The sequence below is a fragment of the Equus caballus genome, chromosome 19 (assembly GCF_041296265.1).
Source record: "Equus caballus isolate H_3958 breed thoroughbred chromosome 19, TB-T2T, whole genome shotgun sequence".
Taxonomy (NCBI): Eukaryota; Metazoa; Chordata; class Mammalia; order Perissodactyla; family Equidae; genus Equus; species Equus caballus.
This window is the reverse complement of record NC_091702.1, coordinates 12,524,553-12,539,273: the sequence shown is the minus strand read 5'-3', so window position 1 is coordinate 12,539,273 and position 14,721 is coordinate 12,524,553. Positions and strand designations below refer to the sequence as shown.

The 14,721-nt window shown below is 37.8% G+C and overlaps 1 protein-coding gene across 3 annotated transcripts in view; it reads right to left on the bottom strand.

Moving 5' to 3' along the window:
• NMD3 (NMD3 ribosome export adaptor) overlaps positions 1 to 14,721 on the bottom strand; it is a 39,524-nt gene that overhangs the window by 20,641 nt on the left and 4,162 nt on the right. For 2 of the 3 annotated variants that reach the window (XM_001493928.7, XM_070242530.1), the window contains exons 5-7: positions 4,979 to 5,059; positions 3,849 to 3,977; positions 3,498 to 3,588 (exon numbers count right to left, since the gene is read on the bottom strand). In XM_001493928.7, coding sequence (XP_001493978.3) covers positions 3,498 to 3,588; positions 3,849 to 3,977; positions 4,979 to 5,059 — 301 coding nt within the window. Of the gene's footprint in view, positions 1 to 3,497; positions 3,589 to 3,848; positions 3,978 to 4,978; positions 5,100 to 14,721 lie in introns of all 3 variants that reach the window. The other variant, XM_023623248.2, reaches the window with a different exon arrangement.

Below are 14,721 nucleotides of genomic sequence, written 5' to 3'. Positions count from 1 at the left end.
CCAATTAATCAATTAGAAAATCTGATGAAAAAAGTTGCCATCCATAAGAACAAACAGTATAGAATAGCCGAAAAACCAACAAGAAATACTCAAAATACTTATGAGGAAAACTATAAAATGCCACTGAAGTAGAGAAAAGAACTGAATAAACATGATTATGAGCCAAGCATGGTACTAATAATTCTATGAGGTAGGTGCTATCATCATCCTATTTTATTGATGGGAAAACTGAGGCTCAGAGAAGTTAATTAACTTGCCTAAGGTCACACAACAAAAAACTGGTGGGACAGAGTCAAATCCAAAAAATTTGGTTCCAGAATCCATGCTCTTACTCAGTATCAACCAAGTTTTGCAAAAATACTAGTAAGGGAACACATATCATAAAGCATAATTTACAAAGTATGCAGAAACAGTAAGACAAAATAAGCCAGAGGTGAACCATGTATATAAACGAATTTAGTACATACAAGGAGATATTTCAACTCAGTGGGGAAAGGATAAACTATTCAGCAGACAGGTATTGAGATAATGCAAGCTAACCTTCTGGGAAAAACTCCTACCAGGTAAGATTAAAGATCGAAAAGTAAAACAAAAACTATAATTTACTTTTTTAAAAATAATCTTGGGAGTATAGAAAACTGTCCTATGTAAGACACAAAAGTCATAAACCACAGCTACATAACTAAGAAATGAAAAATTCAAATGATAAAAGACGTGACTATAAGAAAGTATCTGCTCTCTCAGGCTCATGCTCAAACGCATGCTGGCCCGCTCTCTCTATGCGCACACACATAATGAGATCGATATCTTGAATAAGACACAAAATAAATGAGGAAAAAACAGATACATGAAGAACAGACAATTCACATTAGAGATAAACATTATGGCTAATACACATATAAAAATGTTAACCCTCGTTAGTAATCAAGAAAATGCAAATTAAAACCAGATGCCATTATTTTCTTCTAACGTTAGAACAGCAAAACTTAGAAAGGCCAATACAATCTTATGCACTGTTGGCAAGTGTGTGGAAAATGGAAACTCTCACAAGTGATGGGACCGTAAACTAACATGATTTTGGAAGACAACCTAGCAATACATATAAAAACTGAATATTTTCATACTTTTGCCTAGTAAGTTCAATTCCTGAACTCAATCTCACAGAAAAATCACTGAATATGCATAGGATATTTATTACAATGCCGTTTGTAGCAGTAAAAAAATGGAACATCTTGTAAGCCAATCAATAAGGAATAACTAAATAAATATACATTAATTAATGAATACACACACACTGGTTAAAAATAATGAAATAGGACTATACGCAATGACACGGAAATGTTTCCAAATATACTACGTAAGATGGCAGTCACAGAATATTACAGAACGATCCTAAATATGGGGGAAACCAACACTAACGATTTACATACAGAGCACATATTGTACTATCTTGTTTTAAGGGCTACCTCTGGGGATAACAAGCATACAAATGGGACATAGAAGTCCTTTATACATGCTTCTATGTTTAATTTTTTACGATTATTATGATTTTAAAAACAAAGTTACAAATAACCAACCAAACAAAAGATTCATTTAAATCAAACCAAGAACCAGTAGGGGGAAGAAAAGAGATTGATTCCTCTGGAAGAAAAAAAAGGTTGTTAAACTTGTAACATTTTTGGTTTTGAAAGTGACTACAAACGTATATCCCAGAATGTATGCAAGTCTTTGCTACAAAAAAAAATTCTGTGTGAGTATATTTCTGTGAGTATATACTGTGTGAGTATATAGTGTTTTGCTTCCTTAGCTAGAATATTTGAATCTCCTTAATCCCAAAAATGTTACTCAAAACAAAGTTACTGAGAACAAGCGTCTATTTTTGCCTGGTGGCTAACCACACACAACCAGGTACTACTTCAAACAGGCAGCAAGGTACCTTACCTACAAGAAGTATTCACTAAACTGTGTTTCACCAATTTAGACTGTTAACCTTATATGTACTGGTAATGCACTCAGGTCAGAGAGAAAGCTTAAAAGATTTTCTCCAGGTGACATAACTGATAATCACTTTCCCCCTATTTAAGGACCCAAGACCAACTTCTGAGCACTTTGGCCAAGACATACAAGATAAACGAATTAACAGATCAGTAAGTTAACAGGGAAACTCAGGTTTTATGTTTTGTTTTCTTTTAAAAGATTTTATTTTTTTCCTTTTTTCCCCCAAATACCTCCAGTACATACTTGTATATTTTTAGTTCTGGGTCCTTCTAGGTGTGGCACGTGGGATGCCGCCTCAGCATGGCTTAATGAGCGGTGCCATATCCGTGCCCAGGATCTGAACCAGTGAAACCCTGAACCACCAAAGTGGAGCATGCAAACTTAACCACTCAGCCACAGGGCCAGCCCCAGAACTCAGTTTTAAAATAAGGAATATAGGGGCTGGCCCCCAGGTGGCATAGTGGTCAAGTTCAGCATGTTCCACTTTGGCAGCCCAGGGTTCGTGGGTTCGGATCCTGGGCACAGACCTACACCACTCATCAAGCCATGCTGTGGCAGTGACCCACATACAAAACAGAGGAAGACTAGAGTGGATGTTAGCTCACTGACAATCTTCCTCAAGCAAAAAGAGGATTGGCAACAGGCATTAGCTCAGGGCCAATCTTCCTCATCAAAAAACAAAAATAAAAAAATAAGGAGTGTAATATAAGAATTTGGTCACTCCTTCAAGAACAGCTCTCTCTAAACCTGTTCTTTAGAGACTAGGAAAATAACATACATGTCCACCAGTAGCAAGCACCATCTAAAAATATTAAACTTTAGCAAGAAACTTAAGAGTTTGCTAAAGAATATTTATGTTTTCTACTATTAATTAAAGATATATTCATCCATCACTAGCATGTATAAGTGTGGTACATCAACAGTAAATGCTGAGATAGAACACATTCTAAGAAGCCATTATAAAACTAAATGCAAAATTTTTTAATTCCATCTTCAAGAAATCTAGTTAAATCATTTGTACATCACTGTTTATTATTACTGAGTTTAGGCTTCTGATTTAATGTATACATCACAGATGCCTCTAGCCATCTAAAAAACAAAAATATTACAAAAGAACTTACAGATGTCAAAAATAATTTTCTTCCAGTCAGAAACTGATCTCTGCATAAAACAAGTTTTTAATGAGCTTTCTATCATAGCATTTTACTTTCCATTAACATAGCTACATACTGGTTTACTCAATCGCCAGCTACTTGGTGTAAATTTAAATTAAAATAGAAAAAAATTAAAAATTCAGTTCCTTTGTAGCACTGGTCACATTTCAAGTATTCAATAGCCACACACGGCTAGTGGCTACCATACTGGACAGTGCAAAAGAACTAAGATTTTTTTTCTCTCTAACAGAAAGTTCTTTTGGACAGTACAGGAAAAAAACACTCCACAGGTCAGCTGAAATAAAATTCTAACATCACTTCAAATGCTTTTAAATTTTAACTCACCATGAATCTCTTTGATACGAAGTGTATTCTGATGCATTCCATATTTCAAAATCAACTGTTCCAGATAGTAGAAAGTTTTTTTGTGCAAAGTCTAAACACAAATGCATTATTAGATTAATAGGTGAAATGGAAAGAAAGGCCGTCAATAGACACAGCACACTGAACAGTCTTTGAGGTTATCTGAAAGTCTACAGTGACCTATTTCTAAAGGGAGACACTCCATACACCTAGACCATCCCTGGTACCCGAAGGATCTGGACAGAAGGGAAAGGAGGAGGTTTTACCAGCTATTTATGACTGACAAAGATAAAACAAAGATGGAGGAATCACTCATCATCATTCTCTCATTACCTTTTGCCGGACTTGAACCACAGTCTTCCAGAAATCCTTAGCTTCTACTCTATGGCAATCTCCACACATTTGGGGCTGAACAACATAATCCACCACAAACACTTGCTGAAGGATAGCACCATTCATCACCTGATAAAGAAAACAATCACACTCCTTCATTCTTTCCTTTCTGTTTAACAACAAATATTTTTCTTAAAAGAAGATGTTTTAGTGGCCAGCCCAGTGGCAGAGTGGTTAAGTTCACACACTCTGCTTCGGCGGCCGGGGGTTCACTGGTTCAGATCCTTGGTGTGGACCTAGCACCACTCGTCAAGCCACACTGTGGCAGCATCCCACATACAAAACAGAGGAAGATTGGCACAAATGTTGGCTCAGGAATAATCTTCCTCAAGCAAAAAGAGGAAGATTGGCAACAGAAGTTAGCTCGGGGCCAATCTTCCTCACCAAAATAAAAGAGAAGAAGATGCTTTCATATTTAACTTAAAATATTTTTCCATAAATGCTTTGAAGACATCAACAATAAATCAGTTATATTTAAAGTCATAAGTTATACTATTTCAAGAAAGACATACAGGTTTAATTTGCAGGATCTATTAGATTAACATTTCAAATTTACCTTTAGCTGAAGAGGTTGTAAGAATATTCTTTGAAGAATTTTGATATCTATGTGTGTGTGTCTATATGTAAAATTCATCCTCAAAAAAAAAATAAGACAAAAAAAAAAACTCTCAAAAAAGAAAACAATCCTTAACTTAATTGTTCCCAATCATAGCTTAATCATCAGAAATCACCTGGGAAGCTTTTTAAACATATAGATTCCAACTCACATCTAGTTGAACCCAGTTTGGTTCAGTTACTGTGAGTCATGATGATCAGCCAAGTTTGAGAAGCACTGCCTTAGCTCATGTTTTTACTTCAATCTTTTTCCTAAAGAAACTAACTGAAAAGATTATCTTAGCCCACTAACCATGAGCAATAGCTTCTGCAAACAAAGGGTTAAAATTAAGAGTGTATTCTTTTCCTTTTAAGCTGTTGAAGCCAACCTACCAATAGCCACTCATTTGCACCAACAGCCCCTCGTGTGCACTCCCTACACTTTAACCATGCTGAGAAAACTACATATAGCTTACCTCTTTCTGAATAGTTAGTTTAACTTTAAGTCTCTTAGAATGGGGCTCAGTCCAAACAAAGGCAGCATCTACAAGCCGTACCTTCAACAAAACACAAACAAGAAGCAACATAAGTTCCAATCTGAGGAGAAAAAAGATGAAAGAACAATTCATTGGTAAATGGATTTCATAAGATGCTTAAGGAATCTGTGATTAACATCACTACCCAACACCACCAATAAAAAAAAAGATTTATCAGCAGAGATACAACAACAAAAATCGCGAATAAGGACAATCTGATGACTATTTTAATACAACTGGAATAATTCAAGCAAAAAGTAAAATATTTGCATAGGAAAAAAACATTTTTCCCTAAAAAAAAGTGCACTGTTTTTTGAATGGAAATTATACTTTCCAGAAGAAAACAAAGACCTGGTAACCTCATCATCTACTAGAAATCGCATGAGCAAAAGTATATACTTGGAGGGAAAGAAAGCCTCAAAAGTAACTATAAATACTTCAAATTAGTCACAAACTCACAATTAAAAACAGAATTATTTCTGGGACCAGCACGGTGGCGCAGCAGTTAAGTCCGCAAGTTTTGCTTTGGCGGCCCAGGGTTTGCCAGTTCAGATCCCGGGTGCGGACATGGCACCACTTGGCAAGCCATGCTGTGCTAGGCGTCCCACATATAAAGTAGGGGAAGATGGGCACGGATGTTAGCTCAGGGCCAGTCTTCCTCAGCAAAGAGGAGGATTGGCAGCAGATGTTAGCTCACCGCTAATCTTCCTCAAAAACAAAAACAAAACAGAATAATTTCTAACAACAATAACTCAGGAAGGAGAAAGAGATGGAACCTGCTTAGGTTAATGGAGATAAGAGACTATGAAAAAATAGACTATTTCATCTATGAGATCTTTTATACAAATGTCATGGTAACCACTAAACAAAAAATTAGAGTAGAGCTACAATTCACAAAAATTGAGAAAACTGAGAAAACCTCCTCAGAGAACCACCAAAATGAAATGGCAGCCAGAAATACAAAGGAAGAGAAACAACGGAAACATAAAACCAAAGAACAAGAGATAACATAGCAATATTAAGCCCTCAAATATCCATAATCACTCTAAATGTAAATGAGTTGAATTTCCCAATCAAAAGACACAGAGTAGCTGGATGGATTAAAAAACAAGATTCAACAATATGCTGCCTCCAGGAAACACATCTCAGCTCTCAAGACAAACAGAGACTGAGAGTGAAGACAGGGAAGATGATACTCCAAGCTAATGGCTAACAAAAGAAAGCAGATGTTGCCGTTATCAGACAAAGCAGACTTCAAGTTAAAAAAGACAATGGGAGACAAAGAGGTGCAGTATATAATGATGAAAAGGATATTCCACCAAGAGGACATAACACTTATTAATATATACACACCTAACAAACGGGCACCAAAGTACATAAAGAAAATTTTAACGGATGTAAAGGGAGAAATCAACAGCAACACAACAATAGTAGGGGACCTCAATACCCCACTCACATCAATGGACGGATCATCCAGACAAAAAGGCAACAAGTAAATAGTAGATTTAAATGAAACACTTGATCAGATAGACTTAAGAGATATATAGAGAGCATTCCATCCAAAAACAGCAGAATACACAAACAAGCGCACATGGATCATTCTCAAAGATAAACCTTATGTTGGGAAACAAGGCAAGCCTCAATAAATTTAAGACTGAAATCATCTCAAGCATCTTTTCCAACCACAATGCTATGAAACTAGACATCAACTACAAGAAAGAAACTGGGAAAGTTAGAAATATGTGGAGGCTAAACAACATGCTACTGAACCACAAAAGAGAAATTTAAAAATATCTGGAGACAAATGAAAATGAAAATACAACATACCAACTCTTACGGGATGCAGCAAAAGCAGTCATAAGAAGGAAATTCATAGGAATACAGACCCACCTCAACAAACAAGAAAAATCTCAAATAAGTAACCTTAAACTGCACCTAAGAGCACTAGAAAAAGAACAAACAAAGCCCAAAGTCAGGAAAAGGAGGGAAATAATAAAAATCAGAGCAGAAATAAATAAAATAAAGACTAAAAAAAACAGTAGAAAGGATTAATGAAACTAAGAGCTGGTTCTTTGAGAAGATAAAAAAACTGACAAACCCTTAGCCAGACTCACCAAGAAAAAGAGAGAGGGCTCAAATAAATAAAATTAGAAATGATAGTGGAGAAAATAAAACAGAAACTGTAGAAATACAAAGGATTATAGAGAATACTATGAAAAAGTATATGCCAACAAACTGGATAACCTAGAAGAAATGAGTAAATTCTTGGATCTTGGATTCAAACAACCTCCCAAAACTGAATCAAGAAGAAACAGAGAATTTGAATAGACCAATCATGAAGAAACCAAGAAATCGAAACAGGAATCAAAATCCTCCCAAAACACAAAAGTCCAGGACCAGAATGCTTCTCTGGAGAATTCTACCAAACCTTCAAAGAAGACTCAATATGTATCCTTCTCAAACTGCTCCAAAAAATTGAAGACGAACACTTCCTAACTCATTCTATGAGGCCAACATTACCCTGATACCAAAACCAGGCAAAGACAGCATAAAGAAGGAAAATTACAGGCCAATATTGCTGATGAACACAGATGCAAAAATCCTCAACAAAATGTTGGCAAACTGAATAAAGCAATACATTAAAAAGATCATACACCCCGATCAAGTGGGATTTATTCCAGGGATGTAGAGATGGTTCAACATCTGCAAATCAATCAATGTGATATACCCCATTAACAAAATGAGGAATAAAAATCACATGATCATCTCAATAGATGCAGAAAAAGCATTTGACAAGATCCAACATTCACTTATGATAAAAAATCTGAATAAAATGGGTATAGGAGGAAAGTACCTCAACATGATAAAGGCCATATATGACAAACCCACAGCAAACATCATACTCAATGGTGAAAAACTGAAAGCCATCCCTCTGAGAACAGGAACAAGACAAGGGTGCCCAATCTCGCCACTCCTATTCAACATAGTACTAGAGGTATTGGCCAGAGCAATTAGACAAGAAAAAGAAATAAAAGGAATCCAAATTGGAAAGGAATAAGTGAAGTTCTCACTCTTTACAGAAAAGTATTAGAAATAATCAATAACTACAGCAAAGTTGCAGGGTATAAAATCAATTTACAAAACTCAGCTGCATTTCTATACACTAACAATGAACTAGCAGAAAGAGAAATCAAGAATACAATCACAACAATAAGAATAAAATACCTAGCAATAAACTTAAGCAAAGAGGTGAAAGACCTATACACTGAAAACAATAAGACATTGAAAGAAATTGAAGAAGACATAAAGAAATGGAAAGATATTCCATGCTCATGGGTTGGAAGAACATGGATATGCTAAAATGTCCCTACTACCTAAAGCAATCTACAGATTCAATGCAATCCCAATCAGAATCTCAGTAGCATTCTTCATGGAAATAGAACAAAGAATCCTAACATTTATTAGGAACAACAAAAGACCTGAATAGCCAAAGCAATCCTGAGAAAAAAGAACAAAGCTGGAGGCATGACAATCGCTGACTTCAAAATATACTACAAAGCTATAGTAATCAAACCAACATGGTACTGGCACAAAAACAGACACACAGATCAAAAGAATAGATTTGAAAGCCCAGAAATAAAACCACACATCTAAGGACAGTTAATCTCCAACAAAGGAGACAAGAACATACAATTGAGAAAGGAAAGTCTCTTCAATAAATGGTGTTGGGAAAACTAGATAGTCACATGCAACAGAATGAAAGACCAGTATCTTACACCATACACAAAAATTAACTCAAAAATGGATTAAAGACTTGGATGTAAGACCTAAAACCATAAAACTCCTACAAGAAAATATAGGCAGCACACTATTTGACATTGGTCTTAGCAGCATCTTTTCAAATACCATGTCTACTCAGGCAAGAGAAACAAAAGAAAAAGTTTAGCAAATGGGACTACATCAGACTAAACACCTTCTGCAAAGCAAAGGAAAACACGAACAAAATGAAAAGACAACCCAACAACTGGGAGAAAATATTTGCAAATCATTTATTTGACCAGGGGTTGATCTCCAAAAAATATAAAGAACTCACACAACTCAACAACAAAAAAACAAACCAGTCGATCAAAAAGTGGGCAGAGGATATAAACAGACATTTTCCCAAAGATATGCAGTTGGCCAATAGGCACATGAAATGATGTTCAGTATCACTAATTATTAGGGAAATGCAATTCAAAACTGCAATGCAATATCACCTTACACCAGTCATAATAGCTATAATTACCAAGGCAGAAAACAACAAATGTTGGAGACAACGTGGAGAAAAGGAAACCCTCATGTACTGCTGGTGAGAATGCAACCTGGTGCAGCCACCAAAAAAAAACAGTATGGAGATTTCTCAAAAAATTAAAAATAGAAATATCATATGATCCAGCTATCCCACTACTGGGTATTTATCCAAAGAATTTGAAATCAATGATCCAGAGATTTATGCATCCCATGTTTACTGTAGCGCTATTCACAATAGCCAAGACATGGAAGCAATCTAAGTGCCCTTCTACAGATAACTGGATAAAGATGATGTGGTATATACAAATGGAATAGTACTCAGCCATAAAGAGATGAAATCATCCCATTTGCAACAACAAGCATGGACCTTGAGAGTATGATCTTAAGTGAAATAAGTCAGACAGAGAAAGACAAATGCTGCATAATTTCACTCATATGTGGAAGATACACATGCATGGATAAAGAGAACAGATCAGTGGTTACCGGAGGCAAAGGGGGTGAGCAAAAGGGGTTAAGGGGCACAAATGAACAGTGACAGACAAAAATTAGACTAACGGTGGTGAGCACAATGAAGAGATTGATAAATACAATGTATACCTAAAATTATACAATGTTATAAACCATTATGATCTCAATAAAATTACTGGGGGGAAAAAGTATATACTTGGATTACTCTTGCTACATTAACTATGTGACTTAAAAAAACAAAAAGGAATAAACATTCCTTAGAGTTTGTCTCATGCACTGAATACTGAATCCACAATGGTAACTCACTGCTAAATCAGCAGGATAGGAGGCCGCCAAAAACAGTCAGCTATATGTGAGGAAGTGAACGCAGCTCAATATAGCTAAAATGGGTGTTTTGAGGAAAGGGGTGGGGGAAGAAGAATGGAGGTTGTTTCAATAATTTGGGCAGGAATTCTAAGTGACTGAGAGGCTCTGGAAATAACAGAAGTGGAAAGATCCAAGAGCTATTTAGGACATAAAATCTATAGGATTTAATGATTACAGGACATGGGAAGAAGGAAAAGGAGATTCTAGAATGATGCTCAATAGATTCCAGCTTGGGCATCTAGGTGATACTATTTTTCTAACACAAATAAAGAACAGTTTTGATGGGAAGAAGATGCTGCATTTGGTTTCAGACATTTGAGTTTAAGAGGATTTATCTATGAGACATCCAAGTGAAGTTTTTCAGCAGATAGTAAGATCCACATTTGGTCTGAAGCTCTATGGAGAAATCTGAACTGTAGATGACAGATTTGGGAGACATCAGTGGGAAGACAATAATTTTATCAAGTCGCATCTGTTGAGAACTAGACCAGCTGGTGTAGATGCAGCACTCTAGAGGAAAACCCTCCTCCTATGACTTACCCCCCTAAAACAAAGCCTAGTAGTCAACAAGCCACACCAGGTACAAAGGTGACAGGCAGCTTCTTAGGGTGCAGTCTCCACCTGCAGGGGTCAAGAGGAAGGCCCACGGGCACTATCTAAACCTGTCCTTCCCTCAGCCTCCAAGCCCCATTTGCAGTAATGGAGAGAGGACCCTGGACATCTACTTCACCATTCCCCAACAAAGCCTCCCCACTCTATCTGTCCTCAACCAAGCAGGACTAACCAACCCTACTGGACCGTTTATCCTTCTTTACCACAGTCCCAGACACCTCAGCCATCCCTCATCTCCCACACTCCCATCTCCACATGGTTCCACACACTCCCCATTCTGTCCCCAAATCCTGAAACCCTTTTACTGTGCCCTCTGGAACTCAACATTCACTAACAATAAAACCTCCTAAATCCTCAATTTCTTTGTTGAACATTCCCTCCACCTTTTAGATGTCCTGATTATATACACTGCTCCCCCTGTGGCTAATTAAAGTAATAAGTGATTTTTTTTTCTCATTTTCTTCCTATCACTGGACCAGGAGCCAGACAGGCGCCCTCCTTGCTCTTAATTGCTAGTTGTAAATCATTCTCCCTGACTCCTCCTTAAATACATCCAGCTTTGAACCTGAAGTCTTCAGGCTATGCCACCCACCTCTCTTTGTTATAGTCATCTGTTAATCCTTGGGCCACCTGCTCTCATTTCTCAAAGACTTTAGCTCCTGGCTCCCTGTCACTCTTTCCAACAATAATATTAACACTTCGTGATTTCAATATCCTCATAGACAATCCCCACAATACCACGGCCTTTCCATTCTTTGAATTCCTCTCCCCTCAAGATCCCGTCCTCTTTCCTATCTCAGCTACTCAATACCCTTTTATTATCAGTAAGTGAAATCTCTCCAAAATCTCAATTCCAAACACCTCACTCCCTGGCTACCACCTCCCATTTTTCCAGCTCATTTTCTCCAGTTCCTGGGCACCAGAAACCCTTCAATCCACTGCAACCTAAAATCTATTCATCCTACTGACTTTTCATCATCCCTCATCCCCGTTATGTACTCACTTCCATACTATCCCAGCTTAATCTCAAGATCAGTCATCAAAATCATTCCCACTCACACACTCAATTCCCTTGGTCCCTCTCTCATTTCACCTTAGTCACTTGGCTAAATCATAACCTTGGTTAAATCCAATGTTCTTGCCTGCTCTACGGCTTACCTGTGCAGCTGATGGGCCTAGAAAAATCAATACACACCATGTTAGTCTTTAAATTTGTAACAGTAACCCTTAGCACTGCCCAGCAACCATATATCATCATTCTGGAAAAATTCTCTCTCCTACTCTCCTAGAGGACTATTTCATACCTTCTCCTCTCTCCTGAAACATCTAATAGTAGCTTTTCCCTCATAGCTACTGCCCACGTTTCTGTCCCCTCAATAAAAAAAGCAATCAGAAGAGATTCTCCAGATGCTGCCACTTACCACATCTGTTACCACAGATGAGCTGTCCATGTGCCTATCAAGAGCAACCTCTAGAATGCCCCATTAGAGAGCAGAGATCTGTTTTGTTCCACGAAATATTTCAGGCTCTCAAAATGGTGCTTGGCAGAGAGTAAGTGCTGAATATTTGCTGAATGAACAAACAAACATGCTCTTCCACTAGTATGCTATATTCTGTCTCTTTTCCACTCCTCAAGGACATCCCCCAGCCAATTATTCCCTCTGCAGTTTCACAAATCTTTCCCTCTGTACTCTATCTTTCCCAGGTAGCTTACAAATATACTGTAACGCCTCCCATCTTAAGAAATGTGTCCCTTCTCCTTATTTCTCTCCATCCACTAACCCATTTCTTTGTTTCCCTTTGCAGCAAATCTCAAAAGAATTATCTACACTTGCTGCATCCAATTCCTGTCCTCCTATTCTCTCATTTCCATTCAAATCAGGTCTTTACCTCCACCACTAAAGAAATTGTTCAAAGTCACCAACCATCTCTACATTGCTAAACCTACAGAACTCACTACTTGACCCATCAGCTGCAAATCACACAGCCAGTCACTCCCTTTGTAAAATGCTTCCTTTGCCTTCCAAGACACCACATTCACCTAATTTTTCACCTACCTCACTAGCAGCTCCTTTTCAGTGTCCTTTGCTGATTTCTTACACTTTTATCATTAAAGACCCCAAGATTCAGTCCTCAAATTTCTTCCCTTCTCTATCAATACACTCTAGGATATCTTATTCAGTTTCATAGCTTTAAATACCATCTATATCTCAAATTCATTATCTCCAGTCCAGACCACTCTCTTGTTTATTTACCTAGCTGCCAACTCAGTATTCCTACTTCCATATCTAACAGCCATCTAAGTAACACTTTGAGATGACCTCTGATCTCTCCTGCCCTGACCTGCTCCTCTTGAAGCCTTTCCTACCTCACTAACAGCAACTCCCTTCCGTCTCAATAAACCCATCCAGCTTCATCACTAAATCCTACTACCTTCAAAACAGATCCAGAATCTGTCCACTTCTCACCACCTCCGGGGCTGGCCCAGTGACCAAGTGGTTAAGTTCGCGTGCTCCGCTTCGGTGGCCCAGGGTTTCACCGGTTCAAATCCTGGTCACGGACATGGCACTGCTGGCCAAGCCATGCTAAGGCAGCATCCCACATGCCACAACTGGAAGGACCCACAACTAAAAATATACAACCATGTACTGGGGGGTTTTGGGGAGAAAAAGGAAAAATAAAAAAAATCTAAAGATTCCCACCTTCCATCCTAGCCCCCAACCCCGTCACATCTATTCTAAACACAGCTGCCAGAGGGATCCTGATAAATCGTAAATCATTCATCTCAGTACTCCTATATCCTCTATGCCCATTACATTCAGAGTAAAAACCAGTCCTTACAAGGGCCTACAAGGCCTGACCTACTCTGGCTTTCCATGACTTCTCCGGCTTCATCCCCAACTATTTTTCCCCTCCCCACTCCGCTCTAACCACACAGGTATGCTCCTGCCTCTGGCCTCTACACTTCTTTTCTCTACCCACAATGCTCTTCTCCAGATTTCTGCACAGCTCCCTTTACTGTTTAGTCAAATGTCACCTTATCAGTGAGGCCTCCGCAACAACTCTATTTTAAATTGCAACTCTTCCTTGTGCCAGTCTTATCCCCTTCCTGGTTTTTTCCTCCCCAGAATTTATACTTACTTATCTTGTTCCTTGCCTACTCCACACCTTCCCCTCCAATTAAAATAAAAATTCCCTAAGACAGAGATTTTTGTCTCTCTCATTCACTGCCAAATCCCCAACACCAAAAGCAGACTGGCACAGACCTGACACCTAATAAACAGCTTCTGAATAAACTAATGAAATATTAAAGCTCAGTAAACATTTGATGAAAGCCTGACGTATGAAAGTGAAAGACCAAGTTACACAACAAACTGACTCCAGGAAAAAACCAAAGACAAATCAGGGAACAGAAAGAAATTAAAAAAAAAAAATTATCAAACTTTCAGAAAAATTCAAGAACAAAATGCATCAAGAACATTAAAGAGTCTGGAACTTAAAAATATTACTGCTGGAAAAAAATCAATACAAAGATTGGAAGATAAAGAAAAGGAAATATCCAGGAACCCAGGAAAAAAGACCAAAGGATTACAAAGAAAGACAAAGTTTTAGGCCAGTAAGGCCAACATTTGAATAACAGAAACTCCAGGGAGGAAAATAAAGTGAGAAATTTCAAAGAACTATTACAAGAAATGTTATCAGAGCTTAAAAGACAATCTGAAGGCCTTCAACCCAAAAGAGTCCATTTCAACTAAAAACGCACCTAGTGGAAGTGAGTCATAAAGTTTAACATAAAGAAAACTGAAAGTGTTACGTAGAGAGGTAAACTGGACTGACAAATCTATTTGACTTTTGGAGACATTTAAGCACTGATTTTTTTTTTTTCTTTTTTGAGGAAGATCAGCCCTGAGCTAACATCTGCTGCCAATCCTCCTCTTTTTGCTGAC